The sequence below is a fragment of the Sylvia atricapilla genome, chromosome Z (genome assembly GCF_009819655.1).
Source record: "Sylvia atricapilla isolate bSylAtr1 chromosome Z, bSylAtr1.pri, whole genome shotgun sequence".
NCBI lineage: Eukaryota > Metazoa > Chordata > Aves > Passeriformes > Sylviidae > Sylvia > Sylvia atricapilla.
The window spans coordinates 30230355-30258108 of NC_089174.1; the positions used below are offsets into that span (position 1 = coordinate 30230355).

Below are 27754 nucleotides of genomic sequence, written 5' to 3' on the forward strand. Positions count from 1 at the left end.
CTAGAAAAGAGTGCAAGAAACAACAAAGGGCCTGCAGGAAGAAATGGGTGTGTGGAGCTAGGGAGCAATCTTAACTCAAAGGAAAACCGGCCACATCAGTAGGTGGTAATAGCTGCAATTCCAGTACTGTTGCAGCTGCAAACTACACAATAAGCAATCTGGCAATATGTGACTTAATGATCAAGAGCCTTTGAAGTTTGACATTATTAATTTAGTAGCTTCTTTGCTGCTGCACTTTTCAAAAAAATATTAACCTAGGTGTTTCAAGACACACAGCAGCAAAAGAAATATCAGTGACAATGAAATGTAATCCAAAAAAAATGTAGATACGTATGACACTTAATGGTTTTTTCCTCTTAGGAATTTACTAGAGTTAAAAGAAAGGATCAGTACAGGAATTATCAAGGTATACATACTTTTTTTTTTTGGCAAAAATATCACATCAAAGTATTATAGTACATGTCAGAAAACACTACTAACAAGTTAAAGAAGACAATTTAAATTAGTTTTCAAAGTATTTGCTGATACCTAGTTTCACTGCTTTAACTATGCTTAAAAAAAATCTAAGTGCTTTGGAGACATGGTTTCTTCTAATAACATGTTTTTTAAAATATTCTATCACAGAAACAGTATCGGCACCTACATCCCATAAATACCATGTTCTATCCTACATAAATGGTGTCAAAAGCCAATAAAAGTATCTATAGAAATACTGCTCCATAAAATACAGCAATGGCTAGATTAGATATTTATACACAGTATTTTTCTATAGATAATACATATTGTGTCTCTTTTTATCAGGTTATTTGAAAGCATGAGCACATATTTTCAGTAATGTAGTTTCTCAGTGCATCCTGAAACATGAGAAAGTGTGCACTACTTCTCATACAAGACATATCATGGGAAAACTAAATGACTAAGCAGAGGGAACACTTCCTCTATCAAAAAAAAAAAAAAAAAAAAAAAAAAAAAAAAAAAAAAAAAAAAAAAAATTGAAATCTACTTAGAGAACAGTTAGGCAAGACGACAGAACATTTCACCAAATCCTGCAAACACAAAATGGAGAACATTCATTTAGGAGTGAAAATTTAAGGAGATGGAGCTAAAAACAGAGAAAAGAAAGTGCTATTAGAGTGATGAAATTGTTGGATTTGTGGCCATAGAAGAACAGTACCAAGAAGTTGCAAAAGGCAATAAACACAATCATACACTACAGATTTTAAAGGGCATAGGTTTGAACGTAGTCTTTAGTATTTCTAGCTCTCTAATTTAGGATGTTAGTGGAACATAAGAATATATAACAACAAAGAGTTATCCAGTCCTAAAGCTCTTTCTAAATCACTCCTCTGACTAACCATGTTATGACAGAGCACCAGGCCAGATGGATAGCTTACTTGACATACTACAGTACTGCAATGACCTGTAAGGCCACCACAGAAAAGATAGTGCTCTTGTGGAGAGTCTACAACCTCTGAAACACTTTCAAAGCTTGTTGTCTTCCCCTGGGAAGATTTCCTAAGAGATTTCCCCATGGTTATGGCAAGCAGAAAACTGCACAATCCCATGAGCCTTTGGTCCTATGGTAATACCTTGTTCCTGATTGGTTGTTAGCCTAGTTCCTGGTTTTTACCCTCCCTGATTGGTGCATTTTGGATCCCTTCCCTGATAGGTTGTTTCCTCAATCCCTTCCCTCACTGGCCCAAGTTGCTAACCCCACCTCCTCAAGCCTCTATAAAACTCAGCTACCTTGAGAGCTCAGGGTCTTTTAATCGCCGGTTCCTGGGAGATTGGAGAAGACCAGAGACCAGAAGACGGAATCCTGTTCCTTCATTTCTGCGTTGCCTGAGGAAGCCCATCCACTCAGCTGCTTTAGCAACTGTCACAACTGGGGGAAATCACCAGGGAGTGTCTGTGCTCCGGACACAGAGAGTGTCTTTCTCCAGGAAGATCCCAGCATCCTGAAGAGCAGTGGTCTGCAACACAGCACTTTTTAAGAGCATTTACTACAAGAAAAGCATTATCTATAGTTATTAGTTGCATTAGTTGCTAATTTGTTCGCATGTTCTAAGCCATGTGAAAATGTGATAAAATTAACTATGTGGAAACAGGTCATCTCCGTTTTTCCTATAAGCTCAATGCAGTGGATCAGCTCCCACCACCATAACCAAATTGGTTCTTTAATTAGACTTTTGAAACAAGAAAAAACTCCTATGAACCACAAAAGGGAAGCACAGAAAAGCACTGCAGCCAGCGAATAATTTACTAATAAAAAGAATCCAATTTTTGGCCATCATAAATGATCACATAATTGACTACAATGAAACCATAGAATTATTCAATAAGTATGTCTATCAGAGTCACAAAACGTGGAAATGTGTATATTTCAAAGCATTAATTCTTAAATAAACACACCTTAGTTATTCCTCGTTACTTTTAAAATGCAATTGTTTACTCAAATCATACAGTAGTAATGAATACAGTCAGAACAAGCGATAAAATAAATAAAAGGGGAAAAACCTACCATTAAACACACACATTCTTATGTCCACGTCTTCACGTCACAGAGACAACTTGACTCAGAACAGCTGTTGAACACTGACAAAGCAATAATTAGAAATGAGTAATAATGCTTTGTTCACACATGAATGCTATTGTTTATATATGAGTGTTTTTTTTAAATAGCTACACCTCATAGAATTCATCAAATTGTTAAAGCTGGAAAAGACCTTCAACAAGTCCAATTACTAACATAGCACTGGTAGGTCTCCCACTAACCCATGTCTCCAAGAGCTGTGTCTACTTGTCTTTTACATACCTCCCAGGAGGGTGACTCAACCACTTCCTTGAGAAGCCTCCTCCAATTTGATAGCCTCTTAGGTGACAATATTTTTGCTAATATCCAATCCACACCCATCCTGGTGCAACGTGAGGCCATTTTCTCTTTTTCTGTCACTTGTTACTTGGAAGGAGATACTGAACTAAGTAAAAAAAAAAACAGCTGGATGCAAACTTCTGTGGAAAGCAAGCCCTAAATGTCACAGTACAGACACATATGGGAAAACACAATGTGAGCTTGTAATGCATGAATAATGCCTTGCATAAAATCCATTTCCTTACATCAGAAAGTGAAAATATGGTAGGGCAATAACACATTGTACCAGCAGTCTGAAATGACCATGCAATATATTTAATGTTTACCTCGCCTGCATCTTCCTGGAGCTGCCTCCAGGACTGCATATTCAGATTTGCCAGTCCTTGTGGTTTAATCATGCCTTGTGATATTGTATGTCTCTGAAGAGCTCTAGTTACTGACAAGTGAACATCACTTTTCCTTGAAACTAAACCCTCAAGATTTTGTGGCTACAGAGAAAAACATAAAATACAGCCTACATATCATCCTAACTTCTAGATAACTCAAATTGTCATTGGTAGCCCGAAATGTTGCTGTATTCCATATCTATTTGTGGCCAAAATCGTTCCTGTCTCTTTCTGACCCTACAGCAGGGAAGGTGGGGCGGGGGGTGCTACCGGGCCCTTTTAAAGTCGGCTCTCACAAGCAGCTCATTCCCTCTTGCCACGTCGGTTTTGGCTCGCTGACTTCCTGGTCTTCGCTCAGGCAGAGCCGTTTCCTTTTGGGATTCTTGTTCGACTTTTTTCTCTTGTCTTGGAGAGTCAGCAGCTGACAGTTTTGAGCTGCCATTGAGGCGAATTCCAAACGTGCCGCCTGTACTGCCGCACCGAGCAGGGCGGCACCGCTCCAGCAAGCTGGTCCAGACGCATCGGTCCCCGCTCCAGGAGAGAAGACTACGGAGTCACCCCAGCCCAGACACCTTGCCTTTACTGCTCCTGCCAAAAGAAAGCGGGAGTCGTTCTGCAAGTTTCTAGCCAGTGATCTGCAGAACACGAGCCGGAGCTCCAGGTGGAGATAAGCAGAGCACAGGAGGGATGGTGGGGGAAGACTCGCACCGCCTTTTCCTTTTCCTTTTCCGATGCGAACCACGCATCGGCTGTGGAGCGTCATCCTAGGGGATATCCCCGGCATTTCGGGTCTCTCTGTTCTGTGGAGTCTGGGAGGTTTAGCTGTTTTGTACCTGGTGGATATTTGCTGTTACTTCTATACTGTTGCTGTCCCCGTTGTCAGGAAACTTACCTTTCCACTTATATCTACTTGTATTCTTCACTTACTGGTGGAAACAGATTGGTTGAACTTATAAAGGGAGGCAGCTCAGACTCCAGAGTGTTCTCCTTCAAGTTGTCTTAAACCAAGATAAAAATCCTTTTTGTTTAGGAATCCTAAGTAACATAATGGTAAAAGTAAAATAATAATCCTAAATACATAAAAGGGTATCACCTGCTATGATGAGCAAACTGAGACAGTCCTGGGCTCTACAAATACAGCAGAAGAGGAATTCATACATTTTTTCAAGTCTGCATTTTTTGTCTACCCTCCTGTTCTGGCTCTAAGCATGTGGTTTTTGTTTCACCACTTTGGTGGCCACAAAATCTCTGACAGAAGAAAATTTTTATTAAATCTTGTTGCTAACTTTAAATTGTATTACAGCGGAATTTAAATTATATTACAAATGGAATTCTAATAATAAGCCATGCACTACTTGCCTTTCTCTGTGCTGCACACTATGATACACTTGACCAAATATAAAATAGAGAAGTAAACTATATATTTAACTAGTATCATTTTGAGATGCAATGCCTCATCAGCACTTAGATTTTACCGCCCAAATCTTTTGGGAATATGGTTCTAATCAATTAAAGCAAATCTAAATCAATTGCAATCAATGTAACAAAACAGCACCATCCTTGGAAACTGCTTTAGACCAGAGACTAGATAGTTCTGTTTCTGTTTCGAAGAGTGTGCACCAAATGGACCTAGCAAACTTATTTTATGAAATATTTGGGGATAAATCAGAATGCATCCTGTGTGTCTCCAAATCAATAATGCTCTCACAAAGCTGCTGCAGATTTTTATCCAAAACACCCTTTGTTCTACTTAGAATTACTTACATTGACTTATATAAATATACAACATTTACATTTAAAGCATATTTAGACTATATGACCTTTAAAAGGAGATGACTTAGCCAACTAAGCACCTTTGCAATATTTCAGGTGTTGGAGAAAGAGATGCAGTGCCAATATGTGCCTTTGAGCTACTAGATTAATTATTGATCAAATTACTTGAAATGCTGTTCTGGCTTAAGACTTATTTGGATCTTTGGCATAGTTCAGTTTTAGACTTCTAGTCAATCCACCATTTACCTGACTCCAGAAGAAAACTTCTGGCAAAAACTTTTGTGGCTTTGGAAATTAAAAATATCTCAGTATAATAGCCTGATTATATTCACATTACATTCACCCAAAGCTCTAGGAGACAAGGCACAGTTACTTACTTGAGGCACACACAGCTTCTAGCCTAATATGAAGGCATATTGACTGTCTCATCAGTGTCTCTCTTATGTCTTCTCTGCAGTGTTCATTGAAGGTTAGAAAGCTATTTGCACTCTTTAAGCAAAAAAATCTGAAAATTAAGCATTAAAATTACAACCATTTGTATGGTTTACCAACCATACTCCTTTACTAACCACAACACCTTCTAAGCAATAAGACCATTTCAAGGTTTTCTCATTGTTTTGAAAGACATTATTAGACAACACACCTTACTAATGCCCCTGGGAAAAAATTAATGCTGAGATAATTTCTAATGGTTGGCCCTTCCTTACTGGAAGAGTAATCTGTTTTTAAGACCATTTCTTTTATATTGTCCTCTATCTTTTCCTTGCTGTTTTTTACCAGAAATTTGCTAGGATTTTATTTCCTTGCACAGAAAGAAGACACCTTAACTGAGAAATAAAAAACAAATGAAAAAAAAATAAGAAGAGACAATGTAGAAATTATTATCATAATCCAATAGAATTTATTAGAGAATCATTATTTCTTTTAATGGCTATTAACAATTAATAATCTCACAACTCAAATTGGTTATGAAGTTCCATATGTCAAGAGTTCTAAAGCAGTGTCATGCTAACATTTCAATCTGCTAGTACTCAGGCTGACAATGAGAGTTATCTGAACTGGTTAAGTGATGACAAGCAAGCCTGCCACACAGTTACTAGCTCATTACAAACTTCCCCACAAAAAAAAAAAAAAAAATCTGCTTTACAAACATTAATCAGGTGAAGTAGAACCAACTTTATTATCCAATTTTATTGAAACAACCCAAAACAACCATATCTCACAACTTAACAGTAACTGTGAATGGAACATTTCCATCTTTGACAATGTTTAAGGTATCTTTCAAGCACTTCTCTTTTCAGGATAGCATGCTTATACTTTGCTTCTAGCTTTTCATTCTTCCTTTGTAGTACACAGTAGCAATCTGTGATCTTTGATGACACTATCTGTGGTATAAAATTTGGCATTAGTTTGATTCAGCAGCAGTGCATCAGTGATGGTATCAGGACTAAGAGCAACACAGCTCTTTTGTTGCTTGCTGTTGCTTTAAAATAAAGCATCAAAAGAGAACACCAATTGAAGATAATTCTTTTAAATAAACAGTCTCCACTTCTGAGCTGCTGTACACAGAAAGACAGAGACTGAAAGGAACACTTTGAGATCATCTACTTGTGTGCTCAGAGCAGGGTCAGCTACAGCAGGTTGCCTAAGGCTGCGTTCAGCTGAATTCTGACTTTGTGTAAAGATGAGAACTCCACAGTCAGCCCCAGTGTTCGATCAGCCTCACAAAAAAAAGAGTTGCTTTCTAATTTCAGATTACACTTTCTGGCTTTTAGTGTGTTATCACAGACTCTTGCCTCTCAGAGGGCAGTACAGGGGAATGTCCTGCTCTCTCCACTCCCCTGCTCAGATATTCACACACAACAGTAGTTAATATTCTGCCAAACCTTTTCTTCCCCAGGATGAATAGCTCCAGCTCTCTCAGCATCTCTTCCTGTGCTGGATGCACCAGTCTTTCAGTCATAGCTGTGGCCCTGCACTGGACTTCCTCATGCAAAAGTCCAGAGCTAGACCCAGCATTTCACACACATTTACACTCACAGTGCAGAGAAGAGGGATAGGATCACTTCCCATGACTTGCTGACAAATCTCTGCCTATGGGGCCTGGAACATTCTTGCTCACCTTTGGTCTAAGGGTGCATTGCTGGCTCATGTGCAGCCTGTCCCAGCAGGGTCCCCAACTCCTTTTCTGCAAAGTTTTCAGCCAATCAGCCCCCTGCTTACACACTATTTTCCTTATTTCTGACTTTAAGATATTAAAAGTGCAGTGAGAAAAATTAGTATCTGTAAGACCTAGAATATTCCAAATGAGTGGTACCTTGTTGTGCAACGTCACCCAGAGCCCAAAAATAAACATGCAATATTTTTCCCTTATAAAAAAGCCTTGAAAAGGAAAGTAAGTTTAATCAATAAGAGTAGCTAACTGAACATACATTAGAATTCTTTGCTGCCAGAAGTGGGAAGAAAAGAGAGGTGAGTTTTATGGAGCTGTGAATGTAAAAGCAAAACATGTCCCAAACAGACTCCACCTTTAGAAGGTAATCACATATTTTACATATATCAAGTTGTTATGAAAGCTGATTTGCCAAGGTTTCTAAAACTGAAAAAGACAGTTTACTGTCAAATATGTCTCTTAAAGAAAAAAAAAAAAACAAACGCAAACAGGAATGACACCAGGAGGCTTACAAACCCCTCTTTTCTTTTTCCCTAAAACACAGGCATTGTCTTTTCAATGAATGCTGAAACAACTTTATTTATTAGAAGACAATTGCATCTGTAACATGAAACAACTGCCCATTGTCAATTTCACCAAAACGACGCTATAAGGATAAGACAATCAGGATGTCAAATGTTTTTTTTGTTGTAGCAACAGCTCAGAGTTGCTTTCTGTCACTAACAAGTTTGCTGCCATAATACAATCTGCACTACAGGCTACGCTATGCCTAAAACCTATTTCAATTCCTTCATATATCCAAATCATCTGAAAAAATACAGGTATAAAATATAAATCAGCACCAACTAGCAATAATTACCTATGAGCAAATGGTGCAAAAGAGACCAGAATCTCTACTCACCAGTGCAATCCAGCACAGCTGCACATACTGAAGACAAAACACTTAGATCTTTTGTTCTGCTTCAACAAAACACAAACAAAGGCAACAAAACAAAAAGCTGTGACACCTTTTCTGCATTTTTCAATCACAGGGTGCCATAATATCCCCTAGCACAATCAGATAGTTCTTGTGATGACAGTTGATTGTTTGCCTGCAATGGGCAGGCAACCAAACTACAGCCAATATACATCACTTTAACACCGCACTTCTATACTGTTTATTTGTTAAATTCCTGAAGGTGAATCTCAAAGCAAGCTTCTTTGATCAGAAAGAAAGCGTTTAAACATTTAATGGTAATGATTTCCATCGGAGATAGTGGCTAAAGGGTAGCAAGAAAAGGAAACCAAACTATGTATTAAATATGATGTAATAAAACTGAGTTGCACACCTATATCCAGAAGTCTTGAACTAGGATGAAAATTTTTAAGTCTAATGTTGTTGTTCCTGAATATACTCTGAACTGATCAAAAAAATCAAACAGGAATCTAGTTGCTTGAGAACAAATTTCTTTCTACTCAATTAACTCACCAAAGTGCACAAGACAAGAATTCCTTTCAATTTCAAATAAGGAAATAAGAAAAAAATTAATTACAAAAAAAAGTTTACATGCATCTTTGAAGTGGAGAGCCTGTGTGCTGAACTGGCAAACTGTAGTAAGGTGAGGTACGGGGGTGGGAGGTGATAAAAAAAGTACCTGCTGGTAAAGAATTGTGCTGGCAATTCAGAGCAAAGTGTTATTGCTTTAGATGTCAGATTTTCTGGAATAAATGGAGAGTTGCTACGTATTTTGATATGGCAAGCAACCACTGCTATTTCTTTGAATAAAAAGAAAAAGGAAGAACTGCAAGTTTGTAGAATATTGTTTACTATTAATCAACATATCTTAACCAGTTTTCATAATACTCAAAGCTACATTTAAGTATACAACTGTCTCAATCACAAAAAACAAGCAGAACAATTAAACTACCTAAGGCTTTAAAAGCACAGTGTGTATTGTTGGAATATTATTTCGTTTACAATTAGGCTACATATAATTAAGTTTATTTTTCATAGTTTTATTCATACAAAATGCATTCAAGGGAAAGGCAACTTAAGTTTATTTCATGATGAGTTAATAGAAAAATGTCAATATTCTCCTCCTGCCACTCCTCCCACTCCATCCAGGCCTGATTAGTAAAATTTCCAAACAATACTCAAAAGTCAATAAGCTTTTACACTAAACATCCAAAATTAAGCCTGACCAGTTAACTGCTAAGTTGCAAATTCTTCATAACTATTTTGGATAAATTTCAAGGTTCTTCTTAATGACACATTGTGGCTCTAGGAAATCAATGTTTAAAACACGGCTCAAGAAGTCCTCTAGGTTTTAAAAGTCTTACTGATTTCCAGGAGGTATTTTGTGGCCTCAGTAGCAACCACGTGAAGGATACTTGCATTACAACAATGATAACTTATGGCATTATTTTGGCAAGATTAAGACTCCTGAGAACATGAGTGGGTATATTTTATTATCCTGAAAGCTAAGGGACAACACGAGTACAAAATAACTAAAGGAAAATCAAGCACAAAAGAAATGAAACATATTGGAAAAGATATCTATTTCGCCTGCCTCTCCCTATAATAGGGTATGAGTCATTTCCAGTGACTGTTTATTCTTATTACATACTTTAGTATTTGCTCAAATTTCATGGCTATCACATTTTTACAGAACAACTGCTTAAAAGTCTGTGTTTAATTACACCTGTTCAACAGAGTAAGTCACAGTACAATTTGAGATGTTTAAAAAATATTTATAAACTTGTTTTTGATATGCTAAAGCACTTGGCAACTTTTACAGCGTTTGGTTTTATATAATTAGATTTTCTTACAGTACTCCTTGTGATGTTTTTTCTAACATCTAAGAAGAAAAAGCCTCACACAAAGAAATATGAACTGTCAAGTTTGACTGCATGATCATGTAATTCCAGTTTATAATGCTGGCATTAAAACCTTCATTAATTATGTTGACAAATCATTACCTGTACATTTAATGAAGGCAACCAAGATGATTTGAAAACACAACATTCAGGTTTTAAGTTACATGTATATCAAGGCGTGCAGTTTTGCAGTGAAATGAAGAAAAACACGTAAATACACAATGAAGGTTACAAGTTCAACAGTTCCTGTGACACAAACTGTTTTAATCTTTCAAGGTACTGTCCATAGAGTTCCACATCATTATGGCCCGCTCCTTCTACCCACAGTGGTTCTACAGGTCTCTGGCAACGCTCAAATAATGCCAGGCCATGTGAAAAGTCAATTACTTCATCTTCAGTTCCATGGATTATTAAGACAGGAGATGTTATTTTAGAAATTTTGTCAATGCTGTAAGAAAAAGATTATATCTATGAAAACAATGGCATAGTTATGAAATACATGACAAGAACCTTCTACAGTTAAGATCTACATAGTTTTTGGGCCTTACCGAAACATATTGCAAATTACTTTGTTTATAGTTAATCAGACTAACAATTCACTGGATGGAACTACTTGTTAGAACTAGGGATTTACCTGTTGTTTATAGGAAAATTAATTACTTCTTTACAGATACCCACTAAAATGATTAGAGACACGAAGTGCCTAGAAAGCTTACAAAGTTCTGTAAGCTTCTTCAGATCAAACGTTCCTCTTTGATGTTATGCGCTAATTTTTCTCCAAGTGTTTTATTAAACCTTTGAAAAAAGTTTCAGAGAATTTGCAGACTACCTGTTTCTCTAGTTGAAAACTTCTGTAATACAGAAAATAAATGCTAAAAAAAAAAAAAAATATTCCTACAACTTACTTTGGGAATGCATCAAAGCAGTACGTCTTCTTCGTATCAGGAAAAGCTACTCGCATGCCTGAGGTCAGTGGAGAATGAAGAATTACAGCAGCACTTTCATACCTAGCAGCAAGATCCACAGATGGTACTGTTCCTATACTCTGGCCATATATAATCACATTTTCAGGGCGAATTCCATATCTAGAAAAATTAGAAATGTTTTAAAGGTGGCATCTAAAGTGAAAAAGACAAAACTTACAGAGCAAGGCAAAAAAAAAGCATTTCTGAAGATCAACATTTTCAGAACAGTATCAGCTATGAAACAGGAGCTGGTAGAAGAACAGGCAAGTCTATTCTATGACATTCCTGACTACAACACACAATTTTATTTACTCTCTATCTGCAATTTTTATTTCCTTATGCCTGAATAATATTGAAGTAATGATTTAACTTTTTAAACATGGATTTGTGATTGCAGTGTGGCTTGCACACTAGTTAGAAGTCTTTACTATTATCTCCAGTGGACCTACAACAGAAAACTGATTAGAGCTTTAACAGGTCTCTGGTTATCATCACATGAAGCATAAACAAGCCTGCAAAAATTTAGTCAGCTTTACTCTCCTGATACCTGATAAAACCTGCAAGCTGGTAACATTGTTTATAAATTTAGTGAGACTTAAAGCATGCCCATACTGACAGCGATCAGCATAGTAATATTGAACATTCCATGTAATAGACAAAAAGCTTGTTTTTATCAACCTAATCCACAAACGATATAGCCCAAGAGGAAATACAGAATTGAAGTCAAAGCCTCTCTCCTAGTAAGATGCAACTAACAGGGGCAAAAAAAAGAAACATCTAGTTAACACTTACACAAGTTTAATATGTTTTTTGGCATCACTGTGAATACAAAAAGTAATTGCTACCCAAGTTACACGGGGAAAGCCTCTAAAGGGAACAGTAATGCGGCCAAGAACAGTGCCTGCAACAGAAGTGAGCCACTGATCCATTGCCCTGCACTAATCAGGTACTCTTGGCACGGGTCAGACTGCAACAGTGTATCTAAACTTGGGAAAGGAAGTACCTTGAAGAGGAAGGGATACTACATTGCATTATACCAAACTCCATATACAAAAAAGCCCCAAAACAAACAACAATCAACCCCTCCAAAACACACCAAACAAACCAACTCCCCCTATCACCTTCAAAAAAACCCCAAAGCCCCAATACTAAACCAAAAAACCCAAATCCAAATCATTGCTCTTACGCATTATCAAAAACTTGTTCAACTTTTTAAGACCAGCCTAGCCTAATATCACTGTGGAACAGCATGAAGTAAGTTTGATGTTTGCCACTTTAATTCTAAAAGGAATGAAAGTCAAGTGTAGGAAAGTGCACCTGTTACCTTGCCTACAATAAGGCATGCATAATTTCTGTTAACACTATATAACAACACCCATACCCACAAAGAAGTTATCAAATCAGTATATTTTGCATACCTCCAGTAAAGTCAGGGGCGAAAAAGTAACAAAAGAAATTCTCCAATATCTTATAAACATGGATCAATAATTGTATAGGTAACCAAACACTAAAATCAGTACAATCTAAGAGACTGAAAAATCAGAAACATCAGGAAAAGATGTGTTTCATGTGTACCAAGATATTGAAGTTACCAACCGAAAAAACAGCTCTCCCCAAATCCACAACTAGTTCTTAATAAGCTAGAAAAATGTTCTCTAAGTTGGATCAGTATATAATAAACAGTTATTAAAAACATACGTATCTAGGAAGATTTCAAGATTGTATTACTTACATGTTACGTATCAGTAGCAGAACTCATTAGGCATGCCAATAACTTGCTAAATTTGGTTTTAAACCCACTGCTCACATCTAACATTGTCTATTTAATATTCACCTCTTTATTTAAATTTGGTTCTGATAGAGTGAAATGTAAAAGCCTTTTAAGTATTAACACAGAGGCAGACTCTGCTTGACACAGGAATCTTGCTGCATCATTACTACTTAGCTGCTATTAGTGCTTCCTAGAAAGAGTTTCTTGTCATAATCAGATTATCAAATTAAGACTTCTAAAATGCCAAGTCTTCATCTTCAGGGTGGAACTTCCAGCAGGCCCTTCACCCTATGACAGTTAATTTGTCACTCATGACAAATAAGCAATTTCAAGCATTAACAAAACTTTCTGAAAACTCCAACACACATAAATACAATAAATTAAAGCTTTGAAACAAAAAAGCAAATCTAAGGTCTTCACTATTTCTGCATCTCTTCTGAAACATCTGAGAACATCTTAGCACCTATCCTTTTACAATTCATCTCCCAGTTCACATTACATTTGTCCGTTGAAAGTACAGTATGGCCTTCCCTCCTTCCCACATAATCTGAACAAAAAAATAATTGCATTAATATCTGACACAATGCATCACTAGTATGGTATGCAGTTCGCACAGCACATTTTGATAAAACCGTTTTCAAATAATGAACCTTGCCAATTTCTATACTTGTGTTTCCTTGGATGTTGGGTTTTACAAGATACAGGCCATTATACAGCAATTTAAAGCACAACTGTTCTGGCTTAGGGGTCACCCTAGGACAACAACTTAAAAAGTATATTTTGGAACATATATTCTCCTCTTTCTCATTATTCTTTCCTTTATTTTTTTAATCAAATTCCTTCAGCCTGAAGATAGATAAATGATGGCTACAAAAAAAATAAGCCAAGAGAAGCATTTACAATATCTGGATTAAAGTAATTCTTGTTCCACCACAGTCGAATAGATTGCCTCACAGTACCCACCAGAAACTACATGCTTTGCAATCTGTAAACTAAAATAAAGATGTCAATAACCAGAAGCGGTGGTAGACTTTCTGAATATTCTGGCTTGAAGAGGATGAAAATTTAAATAATCAACCCCTGCCTCACAAACAAGAAACTCCAAGCAGCTTGGAAAACAGAGATTACATCCGCTCATTCCAGTCTTTCCTTTTGTCTTGAAAAGGTTTAGTGGGCTGACCCTGGCTGGGTGCCAGGCACCCACCAAAGCAGCTCTCTCACTCCCCTCTGCAGGTGAACAGAAGAGAGGAAATTTAATGAAGGGCCCATGGGCAGAGATAAGGACTGGGAAAGATCCCTCATCAAGTACCATCATGGGCAAAACCAGCTTGAAGTAGAGATACTGAGTTTATTATTAGCAAAATCAGAGCAGGATAATGAGAAGCAAAACAGACCTCAAAAACACCTTCCCCCCACACCCTCCCCTTCCCAGCTCTACAGGCCATGCAGCAGTGCAGGAGACAGGGAAAGGGGAATATGGTCAGTTCATCATATGTTGTTTCTCTTGCTGCTCAGGGCAAGGAATCCTTCCCCTGCTCACCATGGCATCCCTCTCACAGGAGACAGTTCTCCGTCAGCTTCTCAGATGTGAGTCCCCCTCAAACTGCTGCAGCATGGGTCACTCTTCCATGGGGTGCAGTCCTTCAAGGACAGGCTGCTCCAGGGTGGGCTCCTCTCCTCAGGTCTCACATGGGGTCACAGTCTCCCTTCAGGCATCCCCTGCTTTGGTGTGAGGCTCCTCCCTGGGATGTGGGCGGATCTTTACATCCCTGCGGACATCCATGGCTCCCAGGGCACAGCAGCTTCACCATGGTCTGCACTACAGGCAGCAGGGGAATCTCAGCCCCAACACCTGGAGCACCTACTGCCTCCTTCCCCACTGATCCTGGCGTCTGGAGGGCTGTTCGCATGACATGTTCTCACTTCACTCTTTTCTGGCTGAAATTACAATAGGCAATGATTTTTTCCCCATTCTTCATCTTAAATATGTTATCCCAGAGGCACTACCATAATTTCTAATGGGCCCAGCCTTGGCCAGCAGCACATCCATCTTTGGACCTAACAGGTATTGGCTCTGCCAGACATGGAGGACGCCTCTGGCAGCTTCTCACAGAAGGCACCCCTGTGGCCCCCTACTACGAAAGCACAGCCATGCAAGCCCAATACAACAGGCTTCTCAAACGTTTGAAAAAAAAAGAAAGCCAACTGTCCCACAGCTGCTATCTCTCAAAAGTATTACTTTACAATCTAAAACAGAAAAATTCTTGAAAAGGTAACTAGTTTTAAGTTCCCTACTCATAAAATTTGTTTACTTCTTTTAATAGACTCACAGCCTGTTAAACTCCAAGAAGTTTTGTGTCAAATTATCAGATGACTACATACCTAGTCTCCCAAAGGAGAAATGTCAGCTCAAAAGAAAAAGTTATATTGCTGCAGTAATATTGTTCTCTTAATCAGTGCCATATAAGTACAGACCATTTTGAGGAAGGGGAACATAGCATTTACAGAGCCATATTTCAAGTAGTTCCTCTGGTTACAAGAGGTCAAAGACACGCTGTAAAGACTGTTGCTATCTTTGAAAGCTCATTATGTTGATAATAGGACTGTTGTCCACCCAAGTAATCCTAGATAACTTGTGTCATCATAAACAGACCTTCAGTTTGTGGGGGAAGATAATGGAGGGTGGTTTTGGGTTTGGCAATTTTTTTAAGCCATAATCACTAAAAAGGACCTTGGAAAGTAGCTATGCACAGATGTACCTTCTCAGAAAAGGCACTGTTCCTCATGGACAAGTTATTCTGGGCAGAATCTGGTACAAAACTTGACAGATATTTTCTGCAGTTTAAAGGCTGACTGCAACATCTTTCTCTTTCCCAGAGCAACTGAGATTCCAATTCCTTTCAACACCCAATTCATCCTTTATGTTCACTTAAAGGTTACCTGCCTGGAAAGCAGGTGGAATCTAAAGAGCATTTTTGACACAGAACCCGTGTTCACTTAAGCCTCCTGACATCTTCACAGTGTCCGAGTGCTCACAAATTTCTGCCTCACCACCATGCTAAAGGCATAGGTTAATGTCACTACAAAGCTAAACTATTGGCAAACAGAAAAGAACCACTTCCTTATTTTCAGCTTCAGCAATGTGTTCCCCTTCATTAGGTTTCAATATTTAATGAAAGGAACTAAACAGATCTTGTCTGGGAGTAGTGCAGCAACTGCTTTTGTGCTGCTTTGTGCTGCCTGTGTTCAGGGAAAGGCAGGAAACAGTACGCCACTGATGGCCTGAGGAAGGAGCAAGCCAGTAAGTTCTTGTAATGGTCCCAACTGTTCCACAGCCTGGAACCGAGGCCCAAGATAACACTAATGAAGCCAGTATCCTTTTCTGTGGCCCTATGTATATTGACCAGATATACATGGTCTCCAGTAAAAGATGCAACCCTAAACACTTCTGGCCTGATCTTTTCAGCTTCTGGTAGGAAAAGAACTGCTAAACAGAAATTAAGTATTCTTTTTTTTCCCCTTTGTGATGAGCTTCATGTGATCTAACAGAAACTCTTTCACTATTTCCTTGATATTTCTGTCTTTGTAACAAGACCTTTTCTACACTTTGCGAAACACTTATCTTACTGGTAATCCACCTTTGCCCTTCCACTCTTTTTTTCTCTTCATGGAATCATAGAATAGTTTAGCTTGGAATGTGATATAGTCTAGGCTCCTGCCATAGGAGAGTAATATTTCACTGAATCAAGTTGCTCGAACTGCTGTCCGGCCTTTCCCCAAACATTTTAATTGGATGTACATCACTTACACTGGATATTGACCTGATTTTATACTTTCACTGGATATGTATCATATTACCATGATATGCAAAAAGCACACTACAAAATGTTATGTCTGGCTGTGACAAGGTAGGTAGAGGTCTTTTTGTTTCTTTGGGTTTTCTTCCTTTGCTTTTGGTTTTTAATAAAAATATCTGTCATTTTGATCCAGATATACATAAAGGAGACAAAATAATTTATGTTTACTTCTGAACTAGTGCTCTTAGTCTAGAAGACTCAATCACTTTACAATAATGAAATAAAGTATTGATAAAATCAAGCTTAGAAGGGTAACTTTTCCATAGTACCTCTTTAGACTTACACTAGACAATTTATAGAACCTACAGTTTGTGATGCTATTCCAACATGCACATTTAGAAAACCAACACAGCACTTGGGGCACACAGAACAAGCAGGAACATCCTGAGGGAATTTTCAACTCACATTCAGAATCCTTTGTCATCATGGACATAACACATGAAATTACAGCTGCAAGTTGCAGAACATGAAGGGCACAAACATTATCCACACCTGTAACTATCAACATTCCAATGCATGAATAAAATTCAGGAGCATACAGCTCTTCCTCAACTGATGTCTGCATTCCCCTTCTTGTGCATACACTATTTTCCATTGGGAGAAGAAAAAAGGAACTATGTTTTATGAGAGGCACTGTCCACATTGTAATCAACTCCACCTTTTCTACCTCTCTCATGACAGTCTGGCCCTTTCTAAACTTTAAAATGCTACCAACACTCTTGTTCTATTGTCAAGATTTCTCCTCTACAATAATTGAGTTACTTTTCCCTATCAATTTAAATAAAACCTCAATTCCTCTCCAAATGTTCAAAGTTATGGTACCTCAACTTCTAGCTGAGCCCCCTGCCCCCCTTCTGCATGAAAAAAAGTAATTTGTGAATAGTTAAATAAACACTTTTGGCCAACATCTGAAGAGATTCAGTACTATTCCTATACCTGACTGTTCAATTTATGGACATTCTGTCGTCTTTGACACATCATCTGATGATGATATTTACCCTTCAATTTTTCAATTATTATGCAGTCCATGATAAGCAACAATGAAAGGGCTGTTTGGCTTTCTACAGGTAAATCTGGTCATGAGGCAGTCCTGGCACATTTTCAGAGGTTTCTGCAGGAGTGCCACTTGCCCTGCATTTGCCTGGGACTGATTAAACCTTTTCCACCCTTGCTAGAGTGTCATCAAAGGCCTTCAGAGACCAGGACAGCAGAAGATAGGCGTATCCCAAAATGACTCCTACTATTTCAACACTTGGTAGCTATGACAGCTGGAAAAAGAATGCCCTCACTTGCAGCTTTTATATAGTTCCATAGTAATATTCATGTTGCACATGAATATGCAACAATGTACAACTTATCCAAATCTGATGAAGGCAGTTAAGTCACATCACCTTCTTTCATGGCTGTCATCAACATAGGTAGCTACTGCTTCCTAATAACATACTCAAGGTAAAGAACAGGGACACAACTCAGCATCTACATCTCCTGTTTACTTGTTTTGATAGGCTGCCAAACTAGTTTTTTGTATACATTCAAGAGAATATTAATATTCAAAGCAAAATCTCATCATCACACTCACTACGAGTTCCAGACTGTGTCACCCCAGGTGTCCAGTCCACACTGGACAGCTGTGCTAATTTACAGGTGAGTACGAGAATTGTCTTTCCAAGATGCAAAACTTAAGATGCTAGCAAGTCTTTACCACAAGTGGTTTTGCTGACTGTAGAATTAAGCCCAAATCAGAATTTCAATTACCCCAGAAACACCTTTTAGTGCTGGGTTCTATGATTCCATTTTTCAGAACAGGGAAAGCAGGGAGCTATGGGTAACTGTGGTGAATCTCCAAAGGTAAGTTCTTCATTCTTTTCTTCTTCCCATCACAAACTGCGAGGCACAGTTTAAAATCCTAGGGTCCCTTTCTTATCTCATCTCATGAACAAGAATTTCCAAAGGGTTAAAGCTATAAACTATATTTATAGCTACATATTTACCCTGCAAACAATCTGTCAAATTAATTTGTTTTTGCAGAATTAGTAATAAATGTCAAAGATGGTGCCAGTGTGAAATTGACAGAATGGGCTATGCTATGAAAGTGAATCCAGGCTACAGCAAATGCTCAAAGGCTCCATTCTGGTCTAGATATTCTTTGAGTATTTTAACGCAGCTGAGCACTGTCTCAGGGGTCAAAAGAATACCACAGCTGGATAACCAAATTGTGAGCCTGTTTATCCAAAGTCATGTGCTGAACTTCCCCCTGATACATCCAGCATTCAGCCACAAGGAGGAGACCAGGTCATCCAACTGGAAAGCTGTTCTAAGTACTACAGGTGTAACCAGCAACACCAACCTCTTTTTCAGCAGTAGACAAAATTCAGTCCACATACGTGAAATTCACAAGTTGGCCAGACCAATGCAAATTTTATACACTCTACAGAATTACCTAATTCCTACTGGAGGAAAAATAATAATTAAAAAAGGCAGACAAAAAAGGGACTAAGGTGAGGTCATTCTTAAACATAAGAATCTATCTTATAAGATATATTTAGAGGTCTCCCCAACAATGTCTGCTCATGAAAGAGCACGCTTAGATGGGACATCACAATCACAGAATAGTTTGTGTTGGAAAGAACCTTTAAATATTCTGTAAATCCACCTTCCCTGCCATGGGCAGGGGATACTTTCCACTACACCAATCTGCTGAAAGTTTCATTCAGCCTGGTCTTGAACACTTCCAGGTATAGGAAAATTGCCCACAATTTCTCTGAGCAACCAGTTCTTCTCTTGGGCAGCTTGTTCCAGTGCTTCATCACACTCACAGAAAAGAATTTATTTCTTATATCTAATCTCAATCTACCCTCTTTCAGTTTAAAACCATTAGCCTTGTCCCATCAATTATGAACAATCTTATTTATTTAGAGAAAGTACACTTCATTGCTTAAGAATTGAGGTGAGATTCAAATTGCAATCACATTTCCTTGTAGGTCTTCTATTCAGACATTTGCTATGAGGAAGAAGAGATAATGATTACAAATTTATTTATAAAACAGAGCTTGTAAACTGACATAAAGTACTATGTTTCACCACCTGGTTCTCTTCTGTTTTCTGTTACATTTAAATAATTCTGACTGTCTTCCACACTGTTCACAAACCACATCATGTTTTTTGGTACATGTTACTGGGTATTCCACTGAGTAGCTAATCCACACCACTTACCAGCTACAAAATATAAGCAACAGTGCTTCTGCTGCAGCTCTTGGCACATGAACAGTCATAGCTCAACTTTCCACTGTAATAAAAATAAACACCAAAAGCTAATCTAGCAACCTAGTATGCATGTTTTTGAAAAGATGAAGCTGAAAACCTATCCCTTGTGATTGAATGAGGTTTATGATAATAAGCTTTTCCCCTTTTTAATACATAGATAACATACCCTTCTTTGAAAAGAAGTATCATACTGTTGTTATAATGTGAAAGGAATGCAAGACTAAAGGTGTATTTAAAACACTGAAAAGGGATAATTTTATGAAGTTCTGAACATGTCGTGACAATTACCAGAATCCAGGATTTAAAGTCCACTTGCCCTCACACTAAGTCAAATCCCTGATACTACAATTATTAAACAGGATGCTCAAGTTGCAATGACCAAGCCATAACACACTTCAGGTGTTTGTAACTTTTTGTTGTAAAATACACAGTGTGCTGGGATTTTTGGTGAGTAATTATTCTTATGATTGCATACTATTTTAAAAAATGGTTTTTGTAGTCTGGGTATTTGTAACATGAGAGAAATATCAAGCTAAATGGAAAAATTATGAAGAAAATTGCTCTCAAATTAGAGAAGCTGCACTTATTTGGTGCAGGATTCTCAGTTATATCAGTGAATGCATTCAGAATCTTTCAGTTTGTTATTTTATCTCCCACAAAACCAGAGGCTTAGAACACAAAAACTGCTGAAATAACATCTTTCCACTTGCACTTTTTTCTTGTCCATTTTCATTCTGCTTGAGTTAACACCACTGCTCCACTGCTCCAAATTCCTCTTTTCTTGTTCCCACCATAAGGTATTTACACAGATCTATCACAACTTCTCCCACACATTATATTTTGCAAAGATAGCTTTCTATATAAAGCAAAAAGATGTTTCTCTCTTTGGAAATACTGTAGCTCCTAGTCAGAATTCTGAAACAAAGGTGATCTCAGCACCATACAGAAATAGTTTCATCAAGTTCTCTTGTATCAGCTTTTACTCTGCCCCTCCCTACAAAAAAAGTACGCGATGGAAATTATCTGAAGAAACAACCTGCATTTTCTCACATCCACATCACAACAGGGTGTTAATTACTGGGGTATCAACCATTATGGATTTTTCCCACCTTTTTAATTTTTGCAGCTGAGAAGACTCCAAACTATGACAATAAGGATGATGCTCTAATGGTTCAAGACTAAATCGCAGCTTAATATATTTAATTCCATTTCAATTTTTCCAGCACGTAAGTAAACAAATACTGATCCTGCTTAATACTGACAATGCCCTCAGCTCCAGGCACCACCAGACAGCTTGGATATGAATCCACTAACTCTAAATCACAGCACTGCTGTTTCAACTACTGATGCATGTGAAATAAAACCATTTGACAAGAATGCTGTAAAAGAAAAATGGCAACTAATGTCTTACCTTGTTCTAAGAGCCACCCAAGCAGCATCAATGTCAGCATATAGATTCTTCTCTGTTGGCTTCCCAGAACTTGCACCATATCCAGAATAATCATAGGAGAATATGTTGCAATTAATCCGTGAACCCAGTCCTATATAAAAGCTACTCATTTGACCCAGGTCAACAGCATTTCCATGTGAGAAGAGCAAAGTGTACTTGGCATTAGGCGAGCAACGTACGAACATACAGGCAATCCTGTTGCCTTTACATGTTCTAGTCATGAAGCACTCAATGGCATCTTTTTCTCTGGAAGAATATTGCCAGTCTGCTCGCTCTGAGAGATGTAAAGTCCAGCGACTACCACTCTCATCACACATCAGTGTGTATGTGGGATCAGGAGGTAAGAATGCCAGCTTGGAGGCAATTTTCCCTGGGCATGGTGGACAACAGAACAGGCAACACAGCTCACTAAAGGAAAGATTATTCATCTTCTAGTCTGAAATTGGAAGAAAGACTGTATCAGTTTCCAGGCACAATGTGATATTAAAAAAAACCCAAATTAAAAAAAATGTAAACATAATGCCTCTACAAAATAATGAATAACTTTTGAACATTTAACAAAACAAATACTTAGAGATATAACTTTGATATACTAAGATATATATATATATGCATATTTCCATATAATATCTAATTTGATATTAGTTACTTCACAATGAGTACATTATTAAAGAGGAGTATATAACTTTAAAGCTCTGCTAGACATCAAAAGTAAAACACGTTTACTCAGGGAAAGAGCAAGTATGAATTTTGAAATTTCTTTGGAGGAAATTAAGTGCCTTATCTTAAGACATTAAGAAAAGAATTCTTCCCATTGAAAAATACATATGTGATAATGAACAACTAATATATGTTACAGAGTTGCAGCATGCTAAGGTTATGCAGATTTCTGCAACTAAAAATCACTACAGCATTCCCTAAATACAAATAATGTGTACTGCAGTCATGAGGTATGGACTCCTGCAAGCGCTATCAGAAGTACAAAGAGTGCATGAAGGTCAAAACTTAGAAGACAAAACAAGATGATGCTTCTGGCTTAGCAAACACTGTAGAGCTTTGGTACACAAAAATGTAGCCATAAATTTATCTTTGCACCTCATATCTGCTGATCTAAATGTTTTGAAAACCTTCAAAGAAACTCTTAGCTCTTCAGACATAGGAATTGGGATTGTATAAATAACAAAACTGGGTTGTTTTTTAGTGTTGTTTTTTTTTTTTTTTTGCTTTAAGGAACACATCTCAAACTAATTACTCTATCACAGATATTTCTTAAAGCAACAATCTATAGCACCAATTCAAAGCATTGGTTTTAACAGCGGGGTGGAGGAAAAAAAAAGAGTAAACACACCTGTACCTAAAGCAAGCCAGATAAAGATACAGTTGCCCTTAAAGTAGACATTGTGCACTCCTAATTTAGAACAGTGAGAAGGGACAGGGGAAAACCTTCCTTGCAGAAATACTTTTTCTCGAAGATAAGAAGAGCAATGAAATTTGACAAACCAGCACACAAAAGATAAGCATTTGCGTTACTTTCCTTGTGTTAAGGCATCTGACATTTCATCTTAACTCAAACAACTTTTTCATACCAAATCTATCTACAAGTCTATATCCTGACAGTTCCCTGTGAACATAAACACTTAGAATTTTGCCTACTGGCTTTGACTCAAGCTGCAAGACAAGCAGATTTCAGTTGTCTACCATGTAACATGCTGTTCCAGAAGTATTTGGGTCATCCAACAATAAAATCTTACTGCTAACTCTGACACCTAACAATATTTAGATACTTCAAATTTTGTCCTTAAATTTGTACAGAAGCATAGTTTTCATGTGTAAATTTCTTTTTAAAAAAGCTTCAAGGACAGTGCTGCAAAAACACTTTAATGGATATTACAGAACAACTGTCCGTATATTTTTGGTTGTGTGAATGGTCTCTTCCTTGCAGTATGAAAACATACTGCAAACAGTGTTACATGGACCCTGCTTTTAGAGCAATGAAAACAGGCACACTGAGACAGTCTGACAAACAGCATGAGCATTCTTGGAACACTACAGAAAAAGAGGGCACAAAAAAGACTGCCACAGCTAACAGTTTTCACCCCAGGTCCCTAATTTTCTTCAAAACAGAGGGAAACCACAGATGTTTAGACATGGGACACCTTAAACACCAGTTTAGAGGATATGGCAGGAAGCCTGATCAGCTCCCATAAGAAGGTAGATAGGCTCTTAAAGAAAATCCTAAATAAAAGACCATATTCCTGCCAGCTAAAGTAACAATAATCTTGTGTATTAGCATAATTAGTCACTCATATTTGGAATAACTCATCCCTGTCAGATGAGATTATGTGAACATTAAGATTCAGTTATACCCAAAAGTCAGGATAAGTGGAAGGAGTCTATGGAGGAAGTCAAAGTATTAGCAAAACGTTGGGATTGCCTTATGCAAAAAAACCCACCACTATTTTAGGGAGGGAGGGGGGTGTGTATTTGTTCCCTTCTTTACTTCTCTTATAGTTATGAGCACCAAAGAAGCAACTTCTTTCACCTCTACTTAATGAGTTCATCTTTACAGTCCAGAGAAGCTCTAGTGATGAATCAACATGCTTTTTTTCAAACCACTTCTATTTCTATAATAAACTATTACATGGATCTGTTCTGAGTGAGTGTTCTCACCTTTACGAAACACTGAAGATGAAGTTAGATATTATTCTTTATTCTAAAGGTGATTATTATTTTTTGTGAAAAAAATGAAAGAATTTGTACCTCCAAAAGTGAGATATAAATAGTTTGTTCTGCACAGGAGCAGCAGATTGCACTCTATACCAGCATACAATGATAGCTACAGAATTTCTTATTTATTCCAAACCCACTTGTCAGAAAGAATTAGAACAGCAGTTTACATTATTTATAAGTATAAACAGCTCAGCAATACTACAAATATGATCTCATGCCAAAAATATTTGCTATTTACCAAAGTAATTTCAGAAGGCTGGAAACTGGCCTGAGGGATTCACACACAGGGCAGCACTGCAGTAAACCACAGTGAATCAGCTGATGTTTTGGTACTGTCCCCCAAGATAGCTTAAATGTGCTAAAAATGGGCTGTCACCAGATATGGCAAATGACACGCTGAAGACCACAGATGAAGTATTATTCTTTCCCTGTGCTATACTAATGCAGGCTTTACATATTGATCTTTTAATCCAATGGAAAATATGCCTACTGAAACAAAACATTCTGATTCCAGAGTTATTCTCCAACTAAATAATGGCTAACATCACCTCTTTTCTTTAAAACAAATACATGCTACTTTCTTCACTCAGAGGACCCAAGAAAAACAGCAGGTCACTAACTGAACCAACTTGACACAAAACACCTACCAAACTTCCAGAGGAGAACAGTTCCAACAAAATGCAAACACTATTTCTATTATACTGGAACTGGTTTGTCATTCACTGTGATTGATTGTATTCACGTGAGAGTGTGAATAAGCTGGATGTGTGCTTTATCTGTATTCTTCATGAAGCTGAGGCAAAAACAACTCTGACCAGATTACTTTAAGCATATGGTTCCACAAGTACAGATGAGTAACTTTAATGGGACTCATTTGACTAAGATGTGTTGTGAATACCTAAGGTATAGTCTAACACCTCCTGAGCACGTATGATGTAAATCTCTGCGCTCATTACAGCATCATCAGATTCTGAGATCAACACATCCCAACAACACAACTATCTCACCTTCTACTTGGCATTTCAGAAGTAATAAAAATGCCAGTACTGTTCTGCAAACAGAGTTCCTACACCTGGTAAAATATACTGACAACACAAGGAATACAATAAAAAATACATATCCCCTTTAAAATTATACTGCATTTTTCATAGTAATTAAGTACAAAGATTCTGTGAAAAAAATGGAAAAAACTCTTCTATTGCAGCAACAGAGGCTAGGAAATAAAACAGACCCAAGTTGTATTACTTGCCCCTTCTGGGATAGCTTTTAAAAGGAAAGCCAGAGCATTTTATCAATTTTATCTCTTTAACTCTCTTATGAATAAAGACCTAACATATAAAATTACAAACATAAATTGCCCATAGGCAGTGATTTCAATTCATTCTGTGGCAATTAGCCTTCTCATAAAGGCTGACAGAATGGGCAAAATGTCTATTTAATCTTAAAGAACACCTCAAGTATTTATCTTGTGATTCCTAGGATAACACAAATGTAGTCTTTTCATGTAAGCAATAATTCCTTCCTCCTATCTCTGTACATAATAACAAGAAAGTGAAACCTATTATTTACATATTTTAATAGTTCACTATGTATTAGTCTCAAAAGCAGCCCAACCCTCGCAAACACTTATCTAGGAATCTTGTATTTACATTAAATAAAAATTATTCTAATTGTTTATTTAACTTAAATTGCCTATTTCATGCAAACTATTCACAAGAACAAAGTCAAACTCATAAATATAGCTGCTGGTTTGAAACTAAGTGTGGTTCAAACCATAACGGGCAAGATATTAAAATTGTTGGGTTTTTTTTTTGTTTGGTTGCTATTTATGTGTATTTTGGTTGTGGGGTTGTTGTTTGGTATTGGGGTGTTTCTTTTCCATCTTTACTGTTTATTATATACTGCTGAAACAAGAAATTCTTAAGTATCTTCCCTCACATTTTCACTGAATGCAATACAATGAAAAACTGAGTTTGAGCCACTACATTTGAGTTCAATCCAGTACCAATATTTACTTCAACACCTGTGTAATACTAAAAATGGAACAGAGGGTTATGGACATCCTTTAACTAGCCCAACAGTTAAAGCAACAAAATGTCCACTGAGAAAGAAATCATTACTGCCTGATTAAGTACCACATAAAAGGATTAAGAGAATATTAAGAAAGAATACACAGTAAGTCCAGAAAACAATACAAAGCAAGTTTATTAAATTACGAAAAAGCTATACTAAGAAATACTGTGATCTTACTATTTAAGGTAGTTTTCAAAGGACAAAGTATACTACAGGAAAACAGAGAAAGCTGACAGAACCAAAACTTTACTTGGGTTAATTTGACTCTAAACAAATAAACACCCCTGCAAGTTTCACAAACTCTAGGTATCTTAATTTACACAAAGAGATATCACTTATTCTCTGCTTGTTACTTTGTACGTATCAAAAACCAACGGCACAGTTGAAAAAAGAAAGGGAACACAGGAAACACTGAAAAATCCAGACATTCATTATCGCCCGAAGAACAAACTAAACCTCTAAAGGTTCCAGATAGACTACTGCGAGATTAAGTCGATTACATAATGCCTTGCATGCTCCGAGCAGACCCCGTCCCCCGGCCCTGCCCTGCTAAAACCACCCGCGGCTGCCCGGCGCTGAAGCCCCGGCGCGTTTCCGCCCCGGGCCGGCCGGCCACCAGCACGGCGCTCCGCCTTAACACCGCTCCGCGTTCAGGTGCTTCGACTCCGATTTCCGCGGCCGCGAACTTTCCTAGTTAACTACTGACCAAATACTTCAAATTTTTATATTAACAATACCTGAGAGCAATGTTGAGGCCAGCGTCACTCCCACCCTCAACAGCAGAAGCTGAAGGGATAAATTCAACCAGGCTGGCGGGAATTAAATTGACTTCTCAGCTGTCCGCATCTGAAAGGGGTTCCGCCAAAGTCCTCAGCAGTGATTCACGGGCACTGTGTGAAGCCGCGAAAAGCCAGATTTTAACAAGCGTGTCACAAGTCGGGACGCCCATTTCCAACAAAGGAATCCGGGCAAGACCACGGAGCCGGAGCACCGGGACAGATCACCCACAGCACCCGGGCACCCTGAGGCAGGCGACACGGCCGCAGAGCCCCGAGCCCAGGACACAGGGCGCGGGCAGGAGGGCGGCCGGGGCCGGCAGCTCCCCGCCCGGCTGGTGCCGGAGAGCGAAGCCGCGCCGCCCGCCGCTCTGAGGAACCGCCGGCGGCGGCCGCGGGCCCTTCCGCTCGCCCCAGGGCCGGCACACGCCTGCGCCAGGCGGCGCGGACGGGCCGCGGCTCTGAGCGGGGGAAGAGCCACGGACGGACCTACGAGGAGGAAACAACTCGCCCACACACCGCGGCAGCGGATCACCCGCACACCGTCCATCTCCGCAACGCCGGGGGAGGACAGCCCCTACCTGCAGCTGGCGCTCCGCTTGGCGGCCCCGCGCTCTCCCGACCGCAGGGTCGGCGGGCTGTGCGGAAGCCCGCTGTGCTGAGTAACGGCGAGGCGAGGGGAGGGGAGGGGAGGGGAGGCGGGGGAGGCGGCGGAGGCTGCCGTCAGCGCCCCGGCCCCGGCCGGAGAACGCGCGGCCCTGGCAGCGCTGAGCCCGCCCCGCGCAGCCTCCAGAGCGGCGCCGGCCTC

General features: G+C 38.6%; 1 protein-coding gene across 9 annotated transcripts; it reads right to left on the bottom strand.

The window, feature by feature from the left end:
• Positions 1-2427: 2427 nt before the first annotated feature.
• ABHD17B (abhydrolase domain containing 17B, depalmitoylase) lies at positions 2428-27747 on the bottom strand. Of its 9 annotated transcripts, XR_010745794.1 has the most exons (8): positions 27528-27747; positions 26908-27060; positions 21329-21803; positions 10966-11145; positions 10163-10508; positions 8106-8161; positions 5809-5853; positions 2428-5536 (listed from the first exon to the last, which is right to left on the bottom strand). XR_010745794.1 is itself a non-coding variant. In XM_066339122.1 (5 exons), the coding sequence occupies exons 3-5, from the start codon at positions 21793-21795 to the stop codon at positions 10289-10291; spliced, it is 867 nt and encodes a 288-aa protein (XP_066195219.1). In that variant the 5' UTR covers positions 21796-21803; positions 26908-27060; positions 27528-27747; the 3' UTR covers positions 6188-10288. The 9 variants fall into 9 exon arrangements, 4 of the variants coding, with proteins under 4 accessions (XP_066195219.1, XP_066195221.1, XP_066195220.1 ...); XR_010745793.1 differs by having other exon boundaries at positions 2428-5853; XR_010745795.1 differs by lacking the exons at positions 2428-5536; positions 5809-5853 and adding an exon at positions 6188-6416.
• Between the last annotated feature and the right edge of the window lie 7 nt (positions 27748-27754).